This window comes from Anneissia japonica, unplaced genomic scaffold (assembly GCF_011630105.1).
Source record: "Anneissia japonica isolate Jap-2015-1 unplaced genomic scaffold, ASM1163010v1 scaffold2918_len238339_cov177, whole genome shotgun sequence".
NCBI lineage: Eukaryota > Metazoa > Echinodermata > Crinoidea > Comatulida > Comatulidae > Anneissia > Anneissia japonica.
The window spans coordinates 143661-171156 of record NW_022734790.1 but is presented as its reverse complement, the minus strand read 5'-3'; the positions used below and the strand labels follow the sequence as shown (position 1 = coordinate 171156).

At 33.4% G+C, this 27496-nt stretch overlaps 1 protein-coding gene across 1 annotated transcript in view; it reads left to right on the top strand.

Moving 5' to 3' along the window:
• Window positions 1–13905: 13905 nt before the first annotated feature.
• The window catches only part of LOC117116488 (soluble guanylate cyclase 88E-like), a 14497-nt gene continuing 906 nt past the window's right edge, over window positions 13906–27496 (top strand). The window contains exons 1-11 of the mRNA XM_033260550.1: window positions 13906–14590; window positions 16327–16424; window positions 17486–17585; window positions 18097–18147; window positions 18805–18904; window positions 19214–19343; window positions 19683–19829; window positions 22501–22647; window positions 24104–24260; window positions 24510–24709; window positions 26525–26631. Coding sequence (XP_033116441.1) covers window positions 13906–14590; window positions 16327–16424; window positions 17486–17585; window positions 18097–18147; window positions 18805–18904; window positions 19214–19343; window positions 19683–19829; window positions 22501–22647; window positions 24104–24260; window positions 24510–24709; window positions 26525–26631 — 1922 coding nt within the window. The remainder of the gene's footprint in view (window positions 14591–16326; window positions 16425–17485; window positions 17586–18096; window positions 18148–18804; window positions 18905–19213; window positions 19344–19682; window positions 19830–22500; window positions 22648–24103; window positions 24261–24509; window positions 24710–26524; window positions 26632–27496) is intronic.

The following is a 27496-nucleotide window of genomic DNA, read 5'->3' as shown; positions in this document are numbered from 1 at the left end:
GTAACACATCATAAAAACGGCAATAAACCAAAACGGAAATGACCAAAACGGTAATGAAGCAAAACGGCAATGACAAGTACCAAAACGGCACACACCAAAATGGCAAAAAGGAGCAAAATCAATGCCAAAACTAACAAGCGCCACCGGGCGTGGGCCGCAGTTTATAATTTTTTGAATCGTTTTAAAATTGTACCGATACGCAAAATCGAATATTGCCATGGGCTCTTTTTCGCACTTTCAATGTTTATTATTATTATTATTTCGCATTTTTAAACTTTTATGACAAATTGTTTTGCCACATTTTGTCTGAATTTAAAATTTTTATTAGTTTAGATGTTTTACTGGTTTATATTGTTCCGCTCCCCCCACCCACCCGAATCTTCTTAATATTGAATTAGTATGATGATCATTATTTATTATTAATTATTATTATTACTACTATTATTATTATTATTATTATTATTATTTATTATTAATTTTATTATTATTACTATTGTTATTATTATTGTTAATGATATTATTGCTGCTGCTGCTGCTGTTATTTAGCCTCATTTTTTACCGTACCGGTATTTAATCGTAGTACTTTCATGTTTATAATTAGTTTATTTTTTCGCGTTTTTACTTTCATGACAAATTGTTTAGCATCGTTTTGGTCTTGCCTTTTTGACTTATCGCCGTTTTGGTCTATTGCCGTTCTGGTCAAAAAGTGTTGCCGTTTTGGTTTTTTGCCGTTTTGACTTATTGCCGTTTTGTCAAGGAACCGCTCACACACATGACAGTTCTAATAGGCTAGGCCCATTTTTAAATACCGGCTTTATGATTATTCATAAATACTTGATGATTATTATTAACAATTACTGTATTTTGGTATGAGTGGGTCTAGGCTCCAAAACTTTATCTTCAAGAAAACAATTTTCTAATACAATGGTAAGAGATATTTTATACATGATTTATCTGTGGACCACTTGAACCGGGTAAGAAACATGGGCAAGCTCATGGTTTTCAAAGTACGGATTGTAATATATCGAGATATGAAGCCCCAGTGATATGAATAAACATATTTTAATACATTTACTGCTGATAGCACCGTATCAACTATCTGGGTGAGTTTTACTAATATCGTTAAGAGTATAAAAGTGGATATTTAAGACTAGGCAATAGACATTAGGAATGAATTTTGCTTTTGAAATTCATGTCTATAAAGTTATTTATTTATAGTTTTTAGGCTTCTTCAATCATTTATAATTAACTGAAAAATATATTTCTCGGTACTACGTAATGAGATGATGGAGCCTAAAAATGTCTGATGTTCCTCTTGTAAAGATAATATTGTCATTAAAAATATACTGTACATTTGAAGTTTTTTTCAAAAATAATGCAGAGGGATCTACATTTGGATGATTTTAGTCCCATTAACTAACCAGTTGTCACGCAGATGTAATCACAAGTATTTGTGGGAAAGCTCCACTTGTGGCAAATAATGTCATTAATCTTTGTGTACATCGTAAATGTAAAAACTGTAAAATTATTATTGATGTTTTCTCTCCATTCAATCTTCTATACTTGAAATGATCATCCTGATGCCATGATTTGCAAACAAATTGAAATTTATTTCATTTCCAACTGTATCTGTAACACGTGACAATTTAACTACTACACCAGGGGAACAACCCTCGGGAAAAAATCTACTATCACCATTTTAATATTTTACTCTCTAAAATGGCTTCCAACACTTCACATATTATAACTTTAGCATATTTTTACACCAATATTGTGACACATTAAATTAAAAATGCACTATCTGTAAATGGAAAATACTCTACCTCAAAAAATAAACAAAATTTTGAATAGCTCATTCAATTACTAACTTTCAATTAGGTGCAGATTGAAAAATGTTGTTATCCTACAGAAATCCTAATATTAATTACCAGCAATTTCTAGTTTTTAAATGCAAAATATTACACAGAAAAGGCATAATATTCAATTGGCCATTGTAAATTTAATACTTAAATATATGAATTAATCATTTTTTAGCTCATGATACTGCAGACATTGCATCTTAATTTACTAAATAGTTCAGTTTTACTCAGTTCATATAGATTGCTGACAGATCATATGAATGAATAAAAGAAAATTACACTGACTTCTATTCATGATTATATAATCCTTACATATTTAATATTATAAACAGTACATTTTTTCCAAGATTGTATTATATTTGCAATGCATTATCAATATCGAATATCATGTTTAAAAACCTCAGGCAATCCATATTCAGAACCTGTCAATGTGGAATTTTTTTAAATTTTAATACAAAAAGTTACAAAAAGAAACAGAATTTAAAAGATACTTTTATTGTGATTTTGCATGATACACATTTGTTATAATACCAATGCTAGTTACATAATTAATTAAAAGTATAAAATAATGATAATTAAAAAAAACCAACTTTAATACAGAAATTACCATTAAAATTGAACAATTAAGTACATAAGTAGTAGTATATTTGTAAAAACAAGTGGTTCGATTCAATGAATGCTGTATGTACAGTAGTCTACTGACTGTTTACAAACTACAATACTTGACTGTTGGCATGGTGACAGAAACTATTTTTTTGAAGATACATAATTTTATAATGCATATAAACATTAAAGAATCCATCGCAAACAGTGCACTCATATTCATTTTCCTGCAGAATTGAAAGATGCACAATGTTTCATATCACTGTGGGTCATGAGGTTTAAAGGAAAGAATGGGCTTTTTAAACTAAAATAGAAGAGTTTGTTGCAATAAGGGCATGCCTGTAAACACCAGCTGAAGACTTTCGAAGGCCAAATATTCTTAAGACTTGCAGGAAATGTAGCTTGAGTCCATGCAGAAGGATTTTCTTCGCAGGTCAATTGTTGGACAGATGAAGGGATACAAAAAGGACCAAATCAGGTGATTAGCTATTTGCACCATCTCTTTTAACAATTATGGAATTGCAGCTCATCCTGAATGCTGACAACTGCTAGAGGATAGATCAAAATTACATTACTATGAGGTACCTGTTGAAAATGGAGTTTTTAAATTAATACCTCAGGTGTTATCGCGTCATTTGTGTGTTCCGGTCACAAAATTACCACCAGACTGGTGCTTTAGTCTTGTAAAGCGACTGTATAGGAGAACTTTTGCTTTCAGATAGTTGGAGTATATATTCCCAGTTTCGTTGGGGATGAAAATTGCAAATCGTTTTTGCAATTAGTCAGCATACAATCATTACATCATTTTAGAATTTACAAAGTAACCCTAGGTGTATGTTTGTAAAAGAGTGGCATGACAACGAGGAAAGAAAAATACAACTGTTTAAGACAAATCTATTATTTGGTAAAAACCAGGTCTGTCTGTTTTCAGATGATGCTGGTTAATTTGCACGTCAATAAGAATGCCCATACAATACAAAAACACAAGGTTTAAATTATGTTTTTATGTAGATTAGCTAATCTTTTTTTGTTGATATTCAGATGACAAGTTATTCTGTGAGTAGTGTTTAAGAACAGATGCTAGCTTTTTGGACAGCAATGTCCTGTTAATGTAGTGCTAAGGCATAAATGCTAAGGAATAAAATATAGATACACATACCGAACTCCGGTTTGCGGATGACATTGTACTGGTGACAAGTTCAGTATCATAAATGGAAAAACAACTAAACAAATTACAGTAGATACAGAAAGCAAGGAAGTAGGCCTTACACTACACACAGAGGCAAAACTTCTCAACAAATGTCACCCCAAAACCAACCAGTGAAACTACTGTAATGCCAAGCATGGATAGATGCCTTTATTTTCAAGAAATGGTTTTTGGATTATTTTGTCCCCAAATTGAGGAAGTATTGTCACAAGAACAATGTTTCTTGAACTGATTACCCATAATGAGCTTCATAAAGTGATTTAACCTCTAGATAATAAAATAGCTATGGATTTTGATAACTCCTAAATTACTTTCTACTGCAACTCATTATACTTTTAATTTCTTATTCAATCATTGTAGGTTATTTGGGCATTTAGCATACCCTGAGCCTGTTTGCTTACACAAATCATTAGTGATGTTGGTAGACTATGAGTGGATACTTACCTGGGATAAACCGACTAATTCAAAATTGCCTATTCTTTTTCTCAAACATGAGAACACCCCTCGAAAACAGAATGAAACAGTTGGCCCTGCCGCCAAACACAAGCGACCCCACAACAATGCTTCTTCCTCATTCTTTTTCGATAGATCGATTGGAATACTACACCTCGATTTATGAAGAATAAAAAGTATAGCCGCGTTAGTCTGTACAGTATAGAACAATATAAAGTAAATAACAGCAGCACTTTTGAGACTAGCAATATATAATTTATTTTCTAGCTTTCTTTCACACAGTGGACTTCATCAGGAGACTGTACAAATGGGATAAGAAACTAACTATAATATACTACTGAAATAATGGGGGCGGTCCTAAAAAAACAAAGAATGGTGTTCAAAGCAAATACAAGTCTGCCGAAATAAGCAATCTAAATAAACAATATTAAAAGAACAACAGATCAATGATAAGAAACTGTGGGAAATAGCATACAGAATAAGTTTATGTCAAAGTCAATGATAAAAACAGTAAATACTGTAAGGTAACTTTGAGGCAAAAATATAGTTTAAAGGCAGCTATAGAAATATATATATAAATATACCTCTAATGTTCAGAATAAGTTTATTAGGTTTCTTAGTCATACTTGTCCCAATTATAATGTCTCTCTTATGTCTCTTGAAAATCGTAGAATTATTTTTGACATGGTATGGTATTTTTATATAAGTCTTTAAATTCCATTTATGATTGTCCTCTTGTTTCTATGTTCAGTTTAAACATCCCGACTCGTACCCGCAGTAAGTGTTTACTTCATGTTCCTTACGGTCGTGTTGATTGCACAAAACGGGGTATTTTTCAACGTTTACCGAACGAATTTAATAGACTACTTGATACTTGTTTTAAAATGATATTTTTTATGATAGTCTTAAAATTTTTTAAAAGTAAAATAGTTAAAATTGTGTAAGTGTATTTTAGTTTATTTCAGTTTTGAAGTTTATAATATATATTTATATATGTTTTAGTTGAACCTGTTAGTGGCGGTTTTCATCGCTGTTGGTTTTATACTGAATAAAATAAAAAATAAAATAAAATAAAATTAGACCAATACAAGAAGCAAGAGAAAAAACGGAAACCTATAAAAAAATTTTTAGCACAAACTGAATAATAAAGCTTAAAAAATTGGCAAAATATGTTTTCCAGAATGTCACTTGGTAATTAATTTCTTATTTTGTACAAAAAGGTATCCTAAAATATTATAATTGTTACAGTATACATGGATACATTTAAATTTTAAATCACTTCAGTGTACATTTCTTCCACAAGGAAAATAAAGACTGTCATCAAAAAAGCTTTTTTCCACCAAAGGGAATATTTAAGATTTGCAAATCTACTGAATCCATGATAAGGTGCTTCAATCAAAAGTTTACATTCCCATTGGAAGTACTGTAGTTATTCCCAGAGAATGATTACAAAGCTACAAAGTAATCTGTGTAGTGGTAGAAAAAGCATATTTTGAATCTCTTTTTTAAATGTAATGCATCATACTGTAGCTGATAAGTTACAGTACAGGTGCTCATTTCTTTGGTTTCCTATGTCTGCTTTGGATATATTTTTGCTTAACTGTGTACAGTATATAATATCAAAAATCATACAGTAGCTCAATTTTTAACTGAAATAATCAAGAAAATGTAAGATTAACCGTGTCATCTCTGCTAAATACCAATGTTGTTAAAACACACTTTACATGCTTTTTGTTAACAAAGCCACATGCACATGATATTCACTATTGAATAACACTAAACTTTTTAGACAACTGATCATTATACTGAAAATGAAAACTGTTCACCAGTATGAGTTGTTTTGGGTTCACTTTCAATAACTACAGTGGTTTATTAATACAGTATTTAAATTATACAATAGGTAGTTTTCGCCGCATGAAGTTAACCTTAACCTTAACCGATGACGTCATAATTTATTCATCTTACGTTGCGAAATACGTAAATGTAAGGATTTTACGTGCTCGACGTAGGTTAATTACGGGTTTGCGCATGCGTATTTCGATTTGTTTACAAAAATGGCGGAGCTATCGCGTTGCATGTTGGGTACTGACGTTAAAGTTAAGGTTAACGTCGTGCAGCGAAAACTACCTAATATTAAAACTGTTTTAGCTCATTTTATGGGCCTATTTGCATAATTTCATTCATCGATAAATGGCCATGAACAAAATATCAGGAGCCATTTTTAGAATACATATATACACTTACATACAATTTGTATCACCACATGCTTTTTTTGTCGATTTTCCCCGTGTGATGACTGAGGGCGGACTTCACATTATGTTTATTCCATAGTGGGTTTTTTGGCCTAATTTGGACTCCGGTAGCATGTAGCATTAATGCTAGGCATAATTTCATGAAAACGTAGCATAACGTAGCATTTATCACCAATCAAATAAAATGTGCCAAACCAGATATACCAAAAACTGATCCACTGATCAGAATGAAAATTTTAGGAAAGAAGTTACAAGAAGTTACAAGGGAAGAAATTATTCAAATTTGTTGACGATCCAGAATAATAGTGTGAAACCTCAGTAGCTATGGTTTGTCATGGTCCAATAAGGAAATGATTAAATTTTGGTGACGATCCTGAGTAGGGTGTGATCATAAGAGAGAATTTAAAGGTAAACATCCCAATCCAGATATTCTCAAAATTAATCGATTTATCATAATGAAACTTTCTGGAAAATTTAACCACGTTACAAATATTAAATATTAAATTTTAGTGGCGATCCAGATTCGGGTGTAAATTTGAGGGTCATTTAAATTGCTAAGGTTCCAGACCTAAATATCTAAAAAATCTTAGTAATGGATCTAAATGAAACTTTTCAGAATATTTTGTATTGTTTCAATGTAGAAATGTCTAAATTTTGGTGAAAATCCATAGTAGGGGGTGGGCATGAGAACCATTTAAAGAATATTTTTAAACCGACAATTACACTATATAAACTCATTTTATTTTTATTCTTGTATCCTGTTTTCTTATGTTTTTGCACAGGGCTTTTCTGACCGGCAATTTGGTCGCTTCCCGTGCTTGAATCTTCTACAAATATTGTCCAAGCAAAGACTAAATAAAAAGATGTGTATATCAAAATATGACATCATTCTACATATCTTGAATGTTAATAGCAGTCATAGTTCGAGTTTCCATGACGTACGTCGAGTAGGTTTTCATTTAACCTTATAATCTGTATGATTTCATATTTGTTTTTCGTGTTATTTAACGCTAGACTTTTTAAATAATTTTTTTTTCTTTTGGTATTTCAACTTCACTACTCATTATAGCAATGAGGGAAATCCTTAGACGTAGTAATTGTCTAGTGACTTATCTTGTATACACACACACACGCACACCCACAGACACACATATACATATGCAGCTTGACTTTTTTAAGGCAGTTTAGTTGATGGTGGATAATGAATAACAAACATGGAGGTTGTGTGTTCGGTTCCTGTCTCTTATACACATCTAGATGTGTATAAGAGACAGGTTTACGTGTGTTTCGAACTATATGGAATATAATACTGCGTTACGGTAATAAAATCTCAGATACGTAAAAGACTCCAGAAACACTAACATTCTGCTATCCTGATCAAAATCAATTGTCGTTTTAACGTTAATTGCTTCAGCTCAGTAGTGTGCTGGTGGCATAACTTTACCAACTGCCAGTTTTAAACAATATTTAAACATAGAGAAGACTCGCTATTTTTACTCTATATTTTATTGTCAATGTTTTAACAGCTTTTTACAGTTCATTTTTTCGCTGTTGTCATTCTAATGTTGTTTTACACGCTTTTAACATCACGTATTTTACCATTCCAAGCAGTCAAACGAATGAACGAATGACGAAAAGCGAAAAAGCAAACAATCTAGTGAAAGACTCGACCAACCAACACCTGACAGGTGCGCATGCGCTATGCATGATACATGGTACATAAGCATCTTCTAAATTAATTTCATTTATTGGTCTAAATTTCATGAGATGCTATAATGTAACATATCAATCAGCCTGAAAGCCTGGAGTACACTCTGAGAGGCTGTTGTATCTAGTCTTCATGCTTAACTCATGAGGTCTATTTCTTTCCTCCGTGTTAACGGTACCAGTCAAGACGGCACCCTTGCGCACTTTGAACATATTAATTGAGGAAAAGGTAGGCTTACATCATTATGGACTTGTCAATTTTGTAAGGTTAACTAATACTGTACTATGTTAACTAAATACAGGGAAAGTAGAGGTTAATTCGACAGCAAACAATAGTATTATACATAAGTTGAATAGTAGGCCATGCCTCAGTAATTTTAGTTATGAAAACGTCTAAATGTAAAACTTTTTAAAGTTAATAGTGTTGACGATGTGTTCGATGGTAAATCTGTTTTACATTTAGATCATTGCTTTCAATTTCATCGACAGTACATCTGACAAAGTTACAGTGATAAAAGAAAATAAACCAACCAGTGTTACTATAGTTTTTGTGACAAAAATACATAAAGGATAAAAAAAAAAGTAATGAAGGAAAATGGGTGTAGAAGTACGTACTTAAAAGAGAACTAGCAAAATGATTTTTTGTTCTAGAGTGGATTTTTGATATGATATTAATAATAGAATCAACCATTATATTCTTTTTTTGGCTATTTTTTATGAAGTTATAGGCGATTATATACGATTTTACCATGAGGTCACTGGCGAAAAAGTAACAATAGATCGTGTAAATAGCACCGCGTAGGGTATCCCACATCTTTATATACGACTTTTCATGGATCTCGACCTGCCATGTAGGCCCTCTTTAGGCTAGACGCGCCTAGACGGTTGGAAGCGACAATCGAAGAAAAACGGTTAAGCAAGCCAAGGACTTCGCTAACTTCCATTCCTCAGTACTATATTAAAATCCTTCCATTCATGGGCACTGTCTAAAACCTTCTTCCGGCTTATCTCTGAAAAGATTGTAACCTTTTCGTCTGCAGTTGGCTCAACAAGAATTACACAGGAGCCAGTGAGCTTCCATGACGGCCTAGGCTCGGACATGACACGTTGTTGTTTGTTGTTATTTCGCGACGTCATCAACGAGTAGGCCTACAATACTGTATTCATTATCCACCATCAACTAAACTGCCTTAAAGGGAAAAAAAAATCGGTTCGTGCGGGAATCGAACACACAACCTCCATGTTTGCTAGTCATTATCCACCATCAACTAAACTGGCTCGTGTGGGAATCGAACCACGACCTTCAAAAACAAAAATTTAAAAAATTTTAAAAATAAAAAAAGAAAACTTGCCCCGTGTGGGAATCGAATCCACGATCGCCGAGTTTACTATTTCTGATCCAGCATGACTAAACCATACTAAACGGAGGGAGGTAAACCGCGGCCCCTAAGCCATAAATGCGATAAATTTAGTACCACACCAAGTACCAGTTAGTCAACTCTGATCCTACTAGAAAAAATTCTTCGTATATATACACTGCCGGTAAATATTACGCATGGTCATGGTGTCAAAAATGGGCCGTGGGCCAAGAGGGTTTATTTTTTTGTCTAAAAATGTAGAATTAAATTTATAATCCATAACTTACGCACTTTTTTTTTTTAAATAGACAAAAATATTTGAAAAATTCATTATGCAAATTAGAAAAAATAGACTAATCATGTTACAGGAAACTTGGTGGTTGTGTGTTCAATTCCAACACGAACCATTTTTTCCCCCTTTTTTTTAAAGGCAGTTTAGTTTAATGAATAACAAACATGGAGGTTGTGTGTTCGGTTCCCACATGAACCAATTTTTTTTTTAAAGGCAGTTTGATGGTGGATAATAGATAGCAAGCCTGGAGGTTGTGTGTTCGATTCCCACACGAACCAATTTTTGTTTAAGGCAGTTTAGTTGATGGTGGATTCCAGACCTCTGACAATGGCGGAAGCCTATACCAAAGCTTCGCATTTTTGCGGGCATAATACCTAGACAGGATTGTTCATTCATATTGAAATTAGTGTTTTGATGTTGATTTTTTTTTTCATCCAATGGGAATTCATATTCTGGAATAACTTAATTAATTTGTTTATGTTAAAGATCAAGTTTAATTTTTATACTTATGTTCTAATTGTATGTATTGAGGGTCCCAATTGATCAGCTCAGGGTGGATGGACCACCCTCACAAAATATTGTTTAAATAAATAAATATATTTTATATAAGAAGGATCTATGAATATTCAGCTTTCCGTTTTCTGGGGAATGAACAACAAGATATTTGATTGGTAAACAGTCGAAATGGCAATTTAATGCCAACGAAGTCGCTGGAGGTAATTTTTTTTTTTCATGAAGGCCAGGGCCTTTAGACCTCTGACAATGGTAGCGGAAGGCTATACCAAAGCTTCGCATTTTTTCGGGCATAATGCCTAGACAGGATTGTTCATTCATATTGACATTAGTGTTTTGATGGTGATTTTTTTCATCCAATTGCAATTTATATATTTTATATGAGAAAAATCTATGAATATTCAACTTTCCGTTTACTGGGGGGAATGAACAACAAGATATTTGATTGGTGAACAGCCGAAATGGCAATTTAAACGAAGTCACTAAAAAGAAGTCAAAATGCAGCCTCTACGCGTGGTGGGCGGTCAGCATAGCACCAATAGAAAAGTGAAAAATGACGGTGACCTTTATCAAGCAATACAATTGAAACAAATACTAAAGCAATCAGAAAAATATTGCCTTCCAAATGCAGAAGGGAATACAAAATTCCGACAAGTATTTGCCAGATACGACTGTGGAAAGACAAAAAATGACCTAAAAACAGCTAATGTCAGCGCCGTGAAACACTTTTGCTAGGCTATTCTCGCTCTTGAACGATAATGTTGCAAGAAGAACCATTTCGTATTTTTTGGAGATTTTTTGATTTGTCAATATGTATGGTTGATAATTTTACTTTATTTTGTCAGGTCGAGGTGATTTCACTTTATTTCACAATAGACTGATATTATTTCCACTCACAATAGTGTAGTCGCAATATTACTAATACAAAAGTGAAAGTTAAAAAGGGGAGAAAAGCAAAAATCTCTTGATTGATTTTAAAAGTCGTGTACTTGCAAAAAGACTAAATTAATCATTGTTTTAAGTTGGAATATCGTGTTGTTATTAATAATAATAATAATAATAATAATAATCATAGGCCTTATAATAATATAATATGTTTATTAATAATAATAATAATAACAATAATAATAACAATAATAATAATAACCATAATAATAATAATAATAATAATAATAATAATAATAATTATAATAATAATAATAATAATAATAATAATTATAATAATAATAATAATAATAATAATAATAATAATAATAATAATAATAATAATAATAATAATAATAATAATAATAATAATAATAATAATAAAGATTTGTAAAGCGCAAACATCTCCACCTAAATATGTGCTGGGTAGTGTGAAACAAGCAGTAGAAAAAAAAACAAGATACATATCACAAGAAGAAAATGTAACAAGACTCATCATTTTATTACTTTACCTTCTCATTTTTTAACCACAGTTATATAAATGTCTTTCGATATTTCCTTTTGTTTTCTTTGAATCTCTTTCTTATACTTTCCTTTTTTGTCATACGTTTCCTTATCTTTTTCCTATTCTTTCTTATGTTTCCTTTTCTTCTTTTTTTCCTTTCTTATGTTTCCTTTTTTTTCTATGTTTCATTTTCTGTTTTAGTCTCTCCTTTTCTTTCTTATGCTTCCTTTCCATTCCATTTCTTTCTTATGTCTTTTTTCTTATTCTTTTCCTTTTCTGTCTTACGATTTTCAATTCTTTTCTTTTTATCTTTTTCTTTCCCCCTTTCTTTCTTATTTGTAGTGAAAATCAGGGCCCCCGTGACCATTTTCAGGGACCAACGTTTCTCTATTGATTTAGCATCACTAGATAAAAAAAAATGAACGGGCGGGCGGAGGGAACGTCCTTTAAAGTCGGATAAGCTTCTCTTAGCAGACCTTAGCATGTGATCATATATTTTTTTCGACAGTGTGAAATCTTGTTCTTTTAGATTAGAATGATTTTGTTCTTTTTTTTTTTGTATTTTTTTTGTTATTAGAAGAAATGTAAACCCCAAATATAGTGCAAATATTTATAAGATTGTGCCCCCTCACTCACAGTTATGAATTTTCCTATCTGTTTTCCATTTTTTCTCTCGGTTTATAAAATACCCATTCGGTGACCATCATTAGATTTTTGCTAATTAAAGCTTGATTTCCGCTCCTTTGCATATTTCCCTGCGATATACAACATTTTTAACACATTAAATTTATTATTTGTCGTATTAAACAACATGGTAAGCCCAAAAAATAAAAATAAAGCAACATATTTTTCTTCTGATATTTCCATTTTTCGTGGCGGTGAGTGTGCTAATTGGCCAAATATAAATTTGTTTTATTCGAATCATCATTTTAGACAAGTTACAAAAAAGTCTGCCATATCTACGACCATACTACATCTGAATATCAAGAATATAGAAGATTTAAATGATTTTTTGTTCTAGAGTGGATTTTTGATCCACTCTAGAATAAAATCCTCTCTAGAACAAAAAATCATTTTGCTAGTTCTCTTTTAAACAACGTGATTTTCAAAAATATGATATACGACAACATCTCAAATAATATGTATCCCATAATAAAATGACGTCGCTGTTATTGTCTATAGCTTGTCTATAGTCTACTGTTCTTGGCAAGAGCATCGTTGTATTTTATGTTATTAAGTCTAATGTATTGTAGATAAGGTAATGCTTTGCCTGTTACTTGTGCATATCGTCTGCTCTGATTACATCTCCAGTATGTTTTTTTTTGACATCTTAACCAATTCACCAAGAGGACGGACATCTCGGGACATCAAAGGTTATAACTCTGGCATCGCCATTCTACGCGCTGCGCGTCCCTACACGCTGATCGTCACAAAAACCATAGCAACTAACCATAATAATAATATTGACGGCTGTACTCGCAACTAGTATCGGATCGTCGATGCCACAGTAAAGATCAAAGAACTGTACGCACGTACGAGCTATGTTCGCGAGCGGAGATGTGCGTCCTTTTCAGGGGCGGATTCAGAGAATTTCTGACGGGGGTGGGGGAACATATAAAGTTCTCGCCGCCACGCCCACCTCAGCCCCACTATGGTTGGTGTAAATAAGTGGCAAATAATCGAGCTCTCCTTTCACCCAAATGCTGGATCGCCACTGAACTCCTTGATACACTCCTTTTTCCTCTGTTTAACTAAAATTTTTCTCACTCATCCCCACCCCGCTGGATCCACCCCTGCTTTTGTTGAATTGTCTTGACAAACCTTTAAATTCTTCCGCATGCTGCGTCAGTTTTTATGTTATATCTGTCTATAAAATCACTTATTCCATTCGCTTTGCGTAGCACCCTTCCAGCTGTCGGTGCTTTCTTTTTCACCATACGGTTGTTTTCTAATAATGATGGAGTCTTTGGGTCCTGTGTGAAAACCAGGGAATAATAAGATGAATGAGAACATGTGGTAGACGTTTCCGATGGCCACTGATCGTGTTTGATAGATATCCTAGCCTGTAAACTGATTTTACTGATTAATAGTCTTAAATCAGCAAAATTGTAAAACTGAAATAAAAAAAATTACCTTTTTTTAGATTACGATTCGATATCTGTAAGCTAACGAACAGCAAGATACCTCAACTACTTTTAGCCAAATTTTGAGCTTAGAAGAAGCGCCAGCAACATGTATGGTCTAATTTTGGAAAGCATTCTTGAGATGATCAAAGACCATTATGGCGAGGAGAAGTGGTTAGAAATCCGCAGTAAAGCGGACATCGATGAGTATAATTTTGTGACGCATGACATCTACAGTGAACGGGTGGTTCGTCAACTTTCTGAGGCAGCAAGCAAGGTCCTTGGGTTGACTGTCGCTGAACTTATGAACGCTAGTGGGATTTACTTCGTCTCTTTCATGGCTAAGTACGACTATGATCGTCTGCTGCGGTGCCTTGGCCGAACCATGAGTGATTTCCTCAACGGCCTTGACAACCTTCATGAATACATTCGCTTCAGCTACCCGAAAGGCCGAACCCCTAGCTTTTTCTGTACAGACGAAACCGAAAAGGGGCTAACACTTCACTATCGATCAAAGAGACGGGGGTTTATTCATTATGTGATAGGGCAGATTGTTCAAATCGGTCAAAATTTCTACGACGTGGAAATTGACGTTCAAGTTGTAAGCAGCGAATACAAAAGCGGGATGCAATCTGTCGTCTACCGATTGAACTTCGAAAATAACAATTACAGTAAGAATTTGGGAATTGTTTCCCGCTTCATGGAAAAGGCATCCTCCCTGCAGCCGTCACATATTTTCAAAATATTTCCATTCCATATTGTGTTCGATGATTCTATGACTATACAAAATGTTGGTAAGTCGATTTTTATTCATTGATTAATAGAGTAGAACCCCTCCCCTCCATATAAGGGAACGGTTTTCCGTGAAAAGGGAACATAGGCCTATACATCTTTTAACACTATGGTAACGGCCACCCCTATTAAGGGAATACCCCTAGGGGACACCTTATGAGTGTGCCCAACGGTCAAATTAATACACATTTTTACCTATTTTCATTTTATTTTATCACAACAATCAGGTCTACAAATTAAGAAATATTTATTCGAAATATTTTGACACCTTTTGAGCAATAACTAATAAAATTGCGAATTGCGAACATTGTAAATGCGGGATTAGTGGCGTAACGAAGAGGCCGAAGGTCCCGAGTCAGGTGTTGGGGCCAGGGAGCCGCACATGGCCCCGGCGGTGGCCCCGATTTTTTAAAAACTTTTTGTGATGTATTTTAATGTCTTTCTTGGCATAATTGAGTTCTTAATTTTGTATCGTGATTTGACAAAATAAGCGTAATATATTGTAATTAAGAAAATAGGCCTACTTTGTTCGTCTGTTTATGTTCTGTACTGACATACGGAAGCATGCTGTTTAAGATTTTTTTTCTCCTTGGACAGAGTTTGAGGCAAACGTCAATGAAATTTTATAATTTCAATGATCTACCTCTTTTTTTCATATTTTCCCCAAGTTATTAAATATTTAAAAATCTGTATCTCATTAACCAAGTTTTTCGTCAAAATTTAAGAAGAAAATTAAGACGTCTGCATTTCTATTGGCAATCATGTATTTTTTTATCTTAATTTTGTCTATTTTAATTGTATGTTTCAAAGCTATTCTATATAAATTCATTTCCAAAATAAAGAAATGAATGTAAAAATTTACTGTACGTATTTGTTTGTCTTGTGTGGGGCATCCTACCTTTATTTCATATAATCAATCATTCCACAAATCAAACATGAAAATCTTAACCAACTACAGTACGATATTGCAACTTGCAATATTTATTTGCCGTAATGATTTCAATTTCAAGCGTTTTAAAAAAAATGTTTATTGTATTTTGAAAGCCTATTCTATCGCAATCGATGTTATGCACTCTTATGCAGTTTTTATGTTTTAATTTTTATGCAGTCCGCTCAATAGTGCGAATCATTAAGTTTTTCTCATAGCCATCATGCGCGTAAAGAACTTCGTAGTTATTGTTGAACTGCACATGCGTGTATGAAAAAAAAAATCGCATTTTGGTGGAATTCGCATATAGGAAAGAAACAACGGTTGTACGAGCCCGAGGGCACATTAGCGCCCCGGCACGTAAACAGGAAGAAAAGAATACATATTTATTTCGTGTCCCATTAATAGGGCTTTAGGCCTACTGCAATAGGATAATTTAAGTTGACCTTTATAGGCCTATTGCTTATTGACATTTGACATATTAATGAGCAATTGAAACTGAGAGATAGCGTCTGTTCTTATTAGGAATCTTATTTTTTTTAAATTACTCATCTTTGAAATCTGAATGTATAGGCCTAATCCATATTATCCAAACAACAAAACGAACAACTGCTTAATACACTTGGCTTTCATCGAATCTTTATTTTAATAAACGTTCGAAAATTAGAATAGTAGACCTATGATATATTAATTCATATTCTCCAACCGTTTTTGATAGAATTAAAAACAGGAAGTATATTTTTGAATCAAATTTTTATGATTAAAAATATCAATTTACAATAATCTGGTGATAATGTTTCTGTTTATCAGGCAACGTCCTCGAGACAGCGATGCCGTACCTTGTGGGGAAACCTATTGACCAAGAATTTGAGCTGGTTAGACCACTAGTAGATTTTTGCTGGGAATCGGTAAGCCTGCGTTATATTTCTAATTGTGTTGATTTTTGAATAACAATAGCAATACCGTACCAAAGACAATGACAACTATACTTACTATGTCTGTTAAAACATAGTAAATCTACATAGTAACATTTAAAAACAAATTAACATGAAAACAAACTCGACGAAAATTATTCATGCATTTCACGGTAATTTTTTTTTCTTAACCTAGCTGTAGCTGGTTCGAAACTCTTTAGAAAACATAAATTGCGTTAACATAAAAGTTTAAATAGGCCTACTCGTCTATTAATATTCAAAAACGGTATGTAAAATGACGTCATATTGTAATATGCACATCTTTGATATGGTCTTTGCTTGGATAAAGTTTGAAGAAGATCCACGCACGCAACATTAAGAAAAATTAAAAAGTATAGAATATAAAATACCTGGAAAACAAAATCATACTAAAAATTATGAAGTAACAAAACATAAACATGAAAACCTAGGACGCCAGTGAGACTCGAACTTTATATGCAGTGGTAATAGCGATGGTAATGTTGAGAATTACGCTAAAAAAAACCCGATCCTACATTTTAGCTTATACCCCTAGGGCGAAAATTAAAGAAGAAAAAAGATCGGAACAAAACCAATGTTTTTTTTCACCTAATGCAAGAAAAGCAAAAAACAAAACAAGCAAAAAAAAAACAAAAAAAAATTAATAAATAAAATTAACAGCATCAGTACCAGCAGCAGCAGCAACAACAACAATAATAATAATAAGCGTATTTCTTGATTTTACTTCTTACAACTGAAACTATTTATGAGATTATAATCGTAAGAGTACGAAACTTGGAAGTTGCTTTTAAATAGATTTCTCAATTTATTCAAAAGATCTTAATATAAACTTAATTCTTAATTGGTTCTATTCGAGGTTAAAACATGATTAGTTTTATTTCGGAGAAGAGCATTTTGGATTATATTTCGCATACTTATAAATATGGGAGAATTATATTAAATGTATACCTATATTTATATACCTATATTTATATATTCACCAGACTGTGCCACTGTAAATATATAAATTCTTCCAGGTAATTTCGCATATTAATAATGTGTTTGAACTAGCCGCGACGACTCTGACACGAAGACAAACCAAAGTAAATCGTCCGTCAAAAAGTTCTTCACAATCATGTAAGATTTATTTTAATTATATTTATTTGAATCTGAAGATAAATTTTTCAACTTAGCCCAGAAGTTCATTTGATATTCAGGGCCTTTTAATATAAAATAAAATAATGTAATGTTTATAAATTAAAGTTCTAATAGACCTTACTGCTAATCCCCCTGTTTATAATTGTGGCTAAAAGCGTGGTACCTTAAGCATGTCGTGGGACAAGTCAAATTTGGTTGACACTCTGAAATGTTCCATTAAAGAAAGTTTACAATCATGGTGTCAAGCAAAATATTTTAATCTATGGGCATAGGATTTACAAACCAGAACCCGTTCAATAAGCTAAACTGGTGGCGCCACTTTGTGTACGCTGAACCGTAGAAATTTCTTGGCCCCTGGTTCAATTCCCATGCAACTCTCCTGGAATTTCAGCTGGAGGGCTGAATGCAAGTTACGGTACATATAGCATGATACTTGGAAGAAGTTTAATTAGTTAAAACATTAACAATTAGGCCCTATGTTTATTTTCAGCAAAGCGAAATACAAGTAGAACCAGTATTCAGTGTGATGAGAGTTATTTAGGTAGGTTAATCTACAAACCAATCATTTACCAATAAATCAGTTAAACAATCAATCAATCAATCAATCAATCAATTGTAAGTCATTCAATCGACCGCCAAACTATCAATCCATCAATTAATCAACCAGTCAATCAGTCAATCAGTCAGTAAGTCAGATAGATTTTTTTAAAAATAAGAAGTACAATTTTGTTTTATCATTTAGCAAAATGATTTTGGCAAAACCATCTAGGCGAAGGAGAATAATACAAATTACATTTTATTTAGAAATTGTGTAATAATAAGATTGATAAATGCTTTAAAACAGGAAGAAATATATAGGCCTATCTTATTTTTGGTGATATCAGGAAAGCGGAGGCCGTAATAAAAATAAATATAAAATTTTATATTTTTATGAAATTTTCCTTTTTAGTGGTGGAGGGTGCGCGAAACTTCCCAAAAATAAATGTTTATTTTTATTCAAAATCACCATTTTTTTGCGGTCGGAGGGTTCAATAAACAAGGTATAAAAAAAAGTCTCGCCTTATCGACTTGATATCACTTGATGACGCAATCATAAGTTTTGCTTATTCTGTAGGTTACATTCATTGGTAAGAAAGATAGTTACGTTCAATGAAAGAATGGAATTGTTTAATAAACTTCTTTTTTTAAACTACTGTAGATGCTCTAACTGTGGATGTAAACCCGTGTCGAATACGACTCAAAGGCCAGATGAAGTACATCAGAGAATGGGATGCCATAATTTTTCTTTGTACCCCAGTGTAAGTTATTATAATATAATACTAATTTCATACCAGTCGTGTGTGAAACGCCACGTTCGCCAGCACAATTTATCATGTAATGCCACTATAACTCATTGGCATAACGTTACTAACACGGCAAATCCTTATTAAGTCAACAAGACTTCGAACACAATATACGCTTAGATTGGTCCAAAACTTACGATGTACTGACACACAATATAACCATAGAGAAAATAGGCTAATAATTTAAAATGGACCTTCCGCTATGCTCCGCCCCTTGGATATTGTTCTGCGAAGGTTCCACAAAACATACACTGCTTTTTATAGAATGGAAAACATAGACGCAATGGCTGCAGCAGGGCTGTATGTGAATGACTTTAGCATCCATGATTCAAGTCGTGATCTTATATTGGCTGGAACACAAAAATCCACTGAGTTGAAAATGGCACTCGACCAGGTATGTCATTCATTTGTTTGTTATTCTAAAGTTTAGACTGGCCCTTAACAAGACCATAAATATAAAGATATAAAGTTGTCTTAATGGAATAATACTTACCGTCATAATAAATCTAACGTATCTACTTAAGTTATCGTCCAGTTAGTGGTTGCGATTAAGCGAGTCGTCCTCTCATAGAAAGTCATACCAACGCAGAAAGCAAACTCGTATTATATCCGTTTAATGCCTATACATAATACTTTACTTTAGAAACCATAATTATGAAAGTCTACTATTTAATTAATTTTTTAAAAATGGCCTCCAGAACCAAAAAGAATTGTTTGCTATGTTTATCTTCAGGAACAACGCAAGAGTGCCGAATTGGAAGAGAGCATGAGGAAGTTAGACGTCGAAGTAAAGAAAACAGATTCGTTACTCTATCAGATGATTCCAAAACCTGTAGCAGAAAAACTTCGCAAAGGAGATTCAGCGACGAGTACATGTGAAGTAGGATTCAATTATTTCTTCGCTTCCTCAATACATTCAACTTAATCTTATTTGAAAATATGTTGACGTGAGGGAGATCTATCCAACCAACCAGAGCTGATTGTTACGTATATGTATACGGTATATCCCCATGCCAGTGGTTCCCAACCTTTTTTCATCACGGATCCTCGGACATGTTAAATTTGTCAGTATTACTCATTGTCGATTCCAACAATGAGATTATAGATAAAAGATGATTCGCCAAAAAAAAAAAAAATAAATAAAAAAATGAACAGTGTTGGATTCTGGAATTCAAAATTGAGGGGACAGACACAGAAAGTCAATTTTACAGATAGGGATTGGTACCACCTGAGGCCCACCATGGTTGGGGCTGACGTACGAAATGTTTATGTCTATGGCGATTCTAGAATGCCGGAAATGGTATACTGTCAGACTCAAAATTTGAAGGTAATATTATTTTTAATGTTGATTCCCCCAATGTCAAAGGTATTTCATTATTAATAAAGGCGTCTAATGGTTAGCAATAGGATATTTATCACCCTTTTGTAAGAAGAGAAAATAATGGAATCATGAAAAATTGGTCTAAGAATCCAACCGATCACAAACTTTTTCGCGGACCCCCTGCTGGTCCTTTTGAATTGACTGTTTTTCGCGGAACCTAAGGGGTCCGTAGCCTCCGGTTGGGAACCACTGCCTTATGCCATGCCATCCTATGCTTAGGTATGCAAGGCAAACGTTGTACTAACAATAGAGGCTAATATAAGTAACCATTGTGCATAGGCAACCACAATATGCTTAAACCGTAAGAGAAACGAATGAAAAGCTGAGCATAAACAAAGCTGTGATTTCAATAGGTTTAAACCATAGAAACGAATAAAGAAAGCTGAGCATAAACACAGCGTGTGATTTCAACTGGGTTGTATTTTATTTTTTAATAACGTCTAAGAGTGAGTTACACTGATAATGGGACCCTCAATATATATAACAAAACTAACAACGGAAATTAAATAGATTTAGTAAATCATTTTGAGACTTACAGAAGAAAAAATATTATTCCATAATATTGCAGCTAGTAATCAGCGCAGTTGTGTTCGAACCTACCAGGTACCCACTTGTACTCCTGGGTGGAGACAGGCAACCGTTGTAGATAAAGTGCCTTGCCCAAGGACACGATTTGCACAGCGAGAGTTTCGAATCCTCGAGGTTGGGAGTCCAAGCCACAACCGATGCGCCAACCGCTTCTTATAAGTCAATCGCCGTCTTTTAATGTTAGTTTTGATAATCAACTGTTGAAGCAGTCATCGGTAGCTAGATAGTGATATGATCACTGTCAGCGTGATCACTCACAATTTTGATATACCCAATGACTGGGTCGAAGTTACCCAAGATTTAGCCAAAATTGCCCAAAATTACCCAAGCTTCCTAAAAATGCATTAAAATTTGAAAAAAAACCGTGTTTCGCATGTATAGTTTCCTTTTTAGTTCAATTTATAAACCATTTTTTATTGTAATTGTTTGTGTTAATTATTAAAATGAATATTCATGAGGTGATAATACGGGCAGAAAAATACGCCCTCAGTCGGCCAGTGTTATCAATAGATCAGTGATCAAGTTTTATTATGTAATGCATTAATTAGGTAAGATCAATGGCAACGCAAATCACAAATAAACAATTCTGAACCCATGATTATAGCAATTAACAGTCAATTAACAATGTTATGTGCACTTCGTGGAGTTTTGCTTACTTGAATGGATTGAAATATACTTTGTTACTTCTTAATTCTTCCTCTATGACAAAAAATTTATTTTCTTAGTAAAAATAAAATACCCAAGGAATTGAACGGAATACCCAAGAACCCAAGACCAAGTAAAAATACCCAAGATCTTGGGTAAATACCCAAGCAGTGGTCAGACTGATCACTGTGTATACTGTGTGCGTATTACGTTTAGCTGTGCGTATACGCGCTAACATACAGCAACATCACACACAGTACGAATAATACAATGAAAAAATAATTTAATTGTTTTTGAAGAACTTGTCAGAAGTTTACTATTTTGATAGACATTCGTAAAAAAAATTCTTAAAGCATTTGAAAGAATACAGTAATCCAGTTTTGGTCGGAGCAGACATGTAAAATCGTGTGGCTTCGGTGGCCTCTTGCCTACATCTAAATTCGTTCCTTGAGTCTATAAAATAGGTCTAGAATATTCATACTAAATGTTCAGTATTTTGAATATAATTAGGGTCTATTGATTAAAGACATTTTCGTACATAATATTTATTTTTTTTCGGGTTCTAATCAACCTTGTGTTTTTCTTTCAATTACCACAGACAAATGGCGATTGTCTGTCCCCTCTTTCTGCAAGCACGCGTAATGCTGTGTAACTAGCTAATTGAAATTCGTTGCAGTGCGCGATACATAGGCCTACAAGTTATTTTCACCTTTCCTCACGTACGGAAAAAAACACAGTTAATTGAATTTATGTGGGTTCCTTAGATCGTAATACTGAATTTCCATTCTCATTCTCGTAAACCTATTTTATGTTTATGCCTCAGTCAGTTTGCCTACCAACTTTATACAATATCAGTAATAATTTTAATTTAACACGGAATTCATATTTCTGAATGACTTGATTTAAAGAGTTAGGCCTACTTCTCTTCCCCCGACAGGTATTCCAATGTGTGACGATTTTGTTCAGTGACGTGGTCGGATTTACTACCATCTGTTCGAGAATAACCCCGATGGCGGTGGTGGCTATGTTGAATAGCATGTATACAAAATTTGATAATCTCTGTGAAGCATATGATGTCTATAAGGTTAGAGTCTAACTCCGGGCTTGGGGCCATGCCTCTGTAAAATGTTTGCCCCCCCCCCCCCNNNNGATTATGATGGTGTTGATGAAGAAGAAGTAGTAGTAGATTAATGATGATTAGCATAATAATGATAATAACGATAGTAGGCATATCATATGATAAAAATAATGTTAATAAGGTTGATGATGATGATGATTACGATAGTAATTATAATGTGTAGAAGAAGAAGATGATGATGAGGATGGTGATGATAAGGATGAAAATGATGATAAGGGTGGTGATGATAATAATGATGGTGGTGGTGATGATGATGATAATTACTTTAAGTGAATAATGAAGTATTTCTATAAGTATAAATTTACATTTGATTAAATAAAAATTATTTTACGAAAACATTGCCTTGTTGGATACAATTTTTTAACACCATTGGCTTTCTGTCATTTGATGTGATCTTCGGAATTATTATTTAAAGACGAAAACAAGAATAAACAAATCGAGTAACCATGATACATCAATCACTAAAAGGGTTTACTAACCCGATAAAGCTGCTCAAAATTAAATTTCCAATTCATCATGAAATTTGAACCACCTTAAAAAAATAAAATATGCTAATGTTCTACTCTAGTTGAATTAATAAATTCCCAACTTTGCGAAATCTAAATTATTATTATATATTTGTCTGGTAAAACACGGAGTAGGCCTACTATTTGATAAGCAGACAAATTTATGATTACGTCAAGCAATCTGTTGTAATTGCATCGGGAGGTTATTATTTGTATTTTAAGCTTCGTCTACACAAAATTTAATTCAAGTTAATTGGATGATACGGATTTTCATCATGTAGCATGGCGCCTTTCCCAAGAGCATTGTGTTTAACCTTGAAATTTCTCATAACAAGCTATCTTTTTTCAGGATATGTCCAGAATTATGAGTAGAATAACATATTAAGAGTCCTTGAAAATCCTACTAGAGCTTTCTGCAAAATCCAAGATGGCGTCCAAAATGGCCGCCATTTTTATATTTTATCATAACTTTGCAGCCACGTAAGTTTCTAAATATATGTTTTAAGGTACAAGGAATACAATAAAAACGTTATCTGGAGGGTCCAAATCTTGCAAGTACAGTACCTGAAAACTAAGTTGGCGTTCAAAATACCCGCCATTTTGATATTTTATCATACCAATAGGATTTTCGAGTACTTTTAGTATGTTATTCTACTAATAATTCAGGACCTATCCTGAAAAAGCTTGTTATGAGAAATTACCATGTCTGCCTATCTTTACGCCCTAATGCTCTTGGATGAATTACCCATTAAACAAGATGATATCAGTCGCATCAATTAATGAGCATGATCATGCCATATATCCCCATATGGACAAATAACAGGTATTGTTCACATATTGATAGTGTTCATAGATTTTCGTGTATAGGTCTACATGTTTGTAGTTCTCTGTATTAGGTGGAAACAATTGGAGATGCGTACATGATAGTGTCTGGGGCACCGACCCCAACTCATGACCACGTCTTAAGGGTGTCTGAAATGGCCCTGTCAATGATAGACGCTATGCATGACTTAAAAGAACCCGACACAGATGAACATATGACAATACGCGCAGGTAAGCAAATCACTATAGTTTCATTTAATAGAATTTTGTATCATTAAACATTCTTAAACATATTATTTAATAGTTTTAATTTTTAATCATTTTTTGAATTATAAGCAGCGTGACATCCTAGCCCTCTAAACTATTATGACCATTAATAAATGTAACTAATTTTGTTCAAATTAGCCTAATTCTTCCTCGAACATTAATCCAGAAATCGAGGTTCTAAACCAATTCAATTGAATATCATGTTCTGTACAGGAATGCATTCGGGAGTGGTTGTCGCTGGAGTGGTTGGCTTGAAAATGCCCCGTTACTGTTTGTTTGGTGATACTGTTAACACCGCCTCAAGGATGGAATCTACCAGCGAGGGACAGCGAATTCACATCAGTCAAGCTACTAAGGACGTCCTAAGTACCTGTCCGTATGTTATCGAAGAAAGAGGCTCAATCGAAGTTAAGGTATGAATCAGTCGTAGAGGGGGTGATTTAAAATTAATACAGCAAGCATTTTTTAAACATTTTTTAGCAGCTCTGAGTAGGCTACCACATCATAATCAGATGCGCGTACATCCATGAGATATTTCTTTTACTTCATTTCACACTCAAAATTGTTGAATGATAGTATAATCTACGCAAGTAAATCAAGCATGCTCTAGTTAAAAATTATTCTGTATCATAAAACGACAAAATTATTTGGCCTATATCATGACATTTCTTATTTAATTTTGGTGATACACTCTGATCATCACAGTCCAGCAAAATATATAAAGTGCTAAATACATTTTTACAAATTCAGCCAATTTACAGTAATGAGAATACTTAAAACATTTATAACGCTATCTTTAGCACAACATTGATACTTCAAGCATGAGTATGTTAACCCTTCTACAAGCATTGTTAAACCTAGACCTGCATGAATAATGTCGTCGATAACATTTGGAGGAAGCTGGTTGCTATGAAATGTATTAATGTTAGACAGTTAAAGTGCTTTTCTGGGAAACTGCAATATGTTATTAGAATACATTTTTGTTTTCAATCAGGATAATGCTGTCTAATTGCCACGGCAAATAATAGACCCAAAGAGCATTTAAGTCACGATAAAGAATATATTACATTTCGTTAATACAATTTAATGAATTTATTATTAATACTGAAAGCAAGTCTTAAAATTATATAAATATCAAAGCGGTGCATGCGTTACACGAAGCTTTTGATTACGTTTGACACCTTTTACATGAAAGTATCAGTATATATCTTACACGATATATTTGATTTTCTTCATGTAAAAGGAAAAAATTGTTATCATTTTGGTATTCATTTCATTTGCTTTTTGAGAACTTTAATTAAAAACCTGTATTCAAAATACTTTTTTAGAGCCAAAATATAATCAATCCTGTTTAATATAATTTCAACATTTTAATGATGAAACGGTGTAGTGTAAACTATATTTTGTATCATGTTCTGGATGAGCAAAATAATTCGAAAATGTAGAAATAAATAAAAATAAAATCTTACACTGTTTAGCCAGATTTTTGCAATCTTTAATTACCGTACTCTATTATTATTCCGGATTGTTTATTTTTATTAAGACTTATTAAAACTCATCCCACTACAGTGGCTATATGTGGCTACTTTTTGCTAGTTTTTTGTTCATGTACCGGTACCTCAATAAACACCTAAGGACAGGTCGAAACATTTATTTTCTCCAATAAATTATTTCTAAAGTCCATACATGGTATTCGTTTGTATACCGTATTCTTTAATAACAAATAATAGCATATAAATAAATCAAGATAACCGTTAACACTGTTAAATTATATATAAATCATCAATGAAGGTAAATACAGTGTTCGGATAAAGGACATAATAATACATCGTGTAGCATAGCTGTCAACGAAAATATCTAGTGAGGAGTGTTTCCCATTATTTCCCTTTAAATTGTCTCCATATCCACACCCCACTCCGAATTTTCACTAAATTTAAGGAGGCACATTAGGTCTACTTAATAAATGGTCAATGTTTGTACAAAGCTTGGGAAAGATCAAAGCATGGAAAGTGACCAAAGTGCAGGCAAGAAAAGCCCCGTGCAAGAAAATAGATAAAACCATATGAATGAAGAAAAAAAAATCACAAAAAAAAAACAAAAAACAATGGCTTTTCTACTGCTTAAGACAACGACTACGGCAATGTTAATACCGGTACTAGTACTGGCCCTGCTGTATGTGTAAAATCAAAGTTAAAAATGCATATTGTTATTACATTATTTTTAATCAGGGTAAAGGATCTATGAAGACGTATTGGTTAAAGGGCCGTAGAGATGATGCGCCGCCCTTCACCTGTTTTAAGAAACTCGGTCACCATGACAGCGACGACCCAGATCTGTGAGTCAAACTGTTGTCTGTATTTTTGTTCTGCTAAAGGTTGATAATTTTTCATTTATTATTTGTTTAATCTTTCCATTCTCGTCCAATGGCTACATTTGACTGGTGACAAGCCAGTTTTGTTTGCTTTAATAGGCGCTTTAAAAATGTGTATTATTATTATTATTATAATCGTTGAAGCTTCACAATAGACCTTTCCAGAGTTTCAATCAAACTTAACAACTGACTAATCAGAACAGCGCTAGGAATGCGCGCGCGTTTTACGAACACACGTGTTGTCCCACAAACGCACGTGTTCGCGTATGTTTTAACCATGGTTTTAACACTGCTGTCTTTGTGGGACCTAAGCAACCTAAGCAACAATATCCAAGGGGCGGAGCTTAGCGGAAAGGTCCATTCGACCAACTAATCAGCGTCGATGAAAACTGTTGGCGATAGTGTGTAGCGAATTTATTGAAACCTGGCTTTAGTCTCACATGAGGTTTGGAAAATAGAGTTGGTTTTAGTCGAAAGAAAAAATATCATGTTTTCACAGTAATTGAACCCTGAACCATATAATTAGGAGGCTAGCACCTTAACCACAAAGAGTTATACCAAATGTGTGACGTTAAATAGCCAATAATGATCAAATTATATTTGAAAATTATTATAAAAAAGAGTACTGTCACAAATGGTGTTCGAATAAGACCCCTTCAATTACCGTTCTATTGCTACAACAATTTGACTATTGGCTAGCTGCTATAAATAATGAAAGTGTTTCCCCATTCGAATTCTAATGCTTTATGGTTTATTAAACTATTAATAGTAGATACTAAATCATATGATAGCAATAATAATAATAATGATGACACACACACACACACAC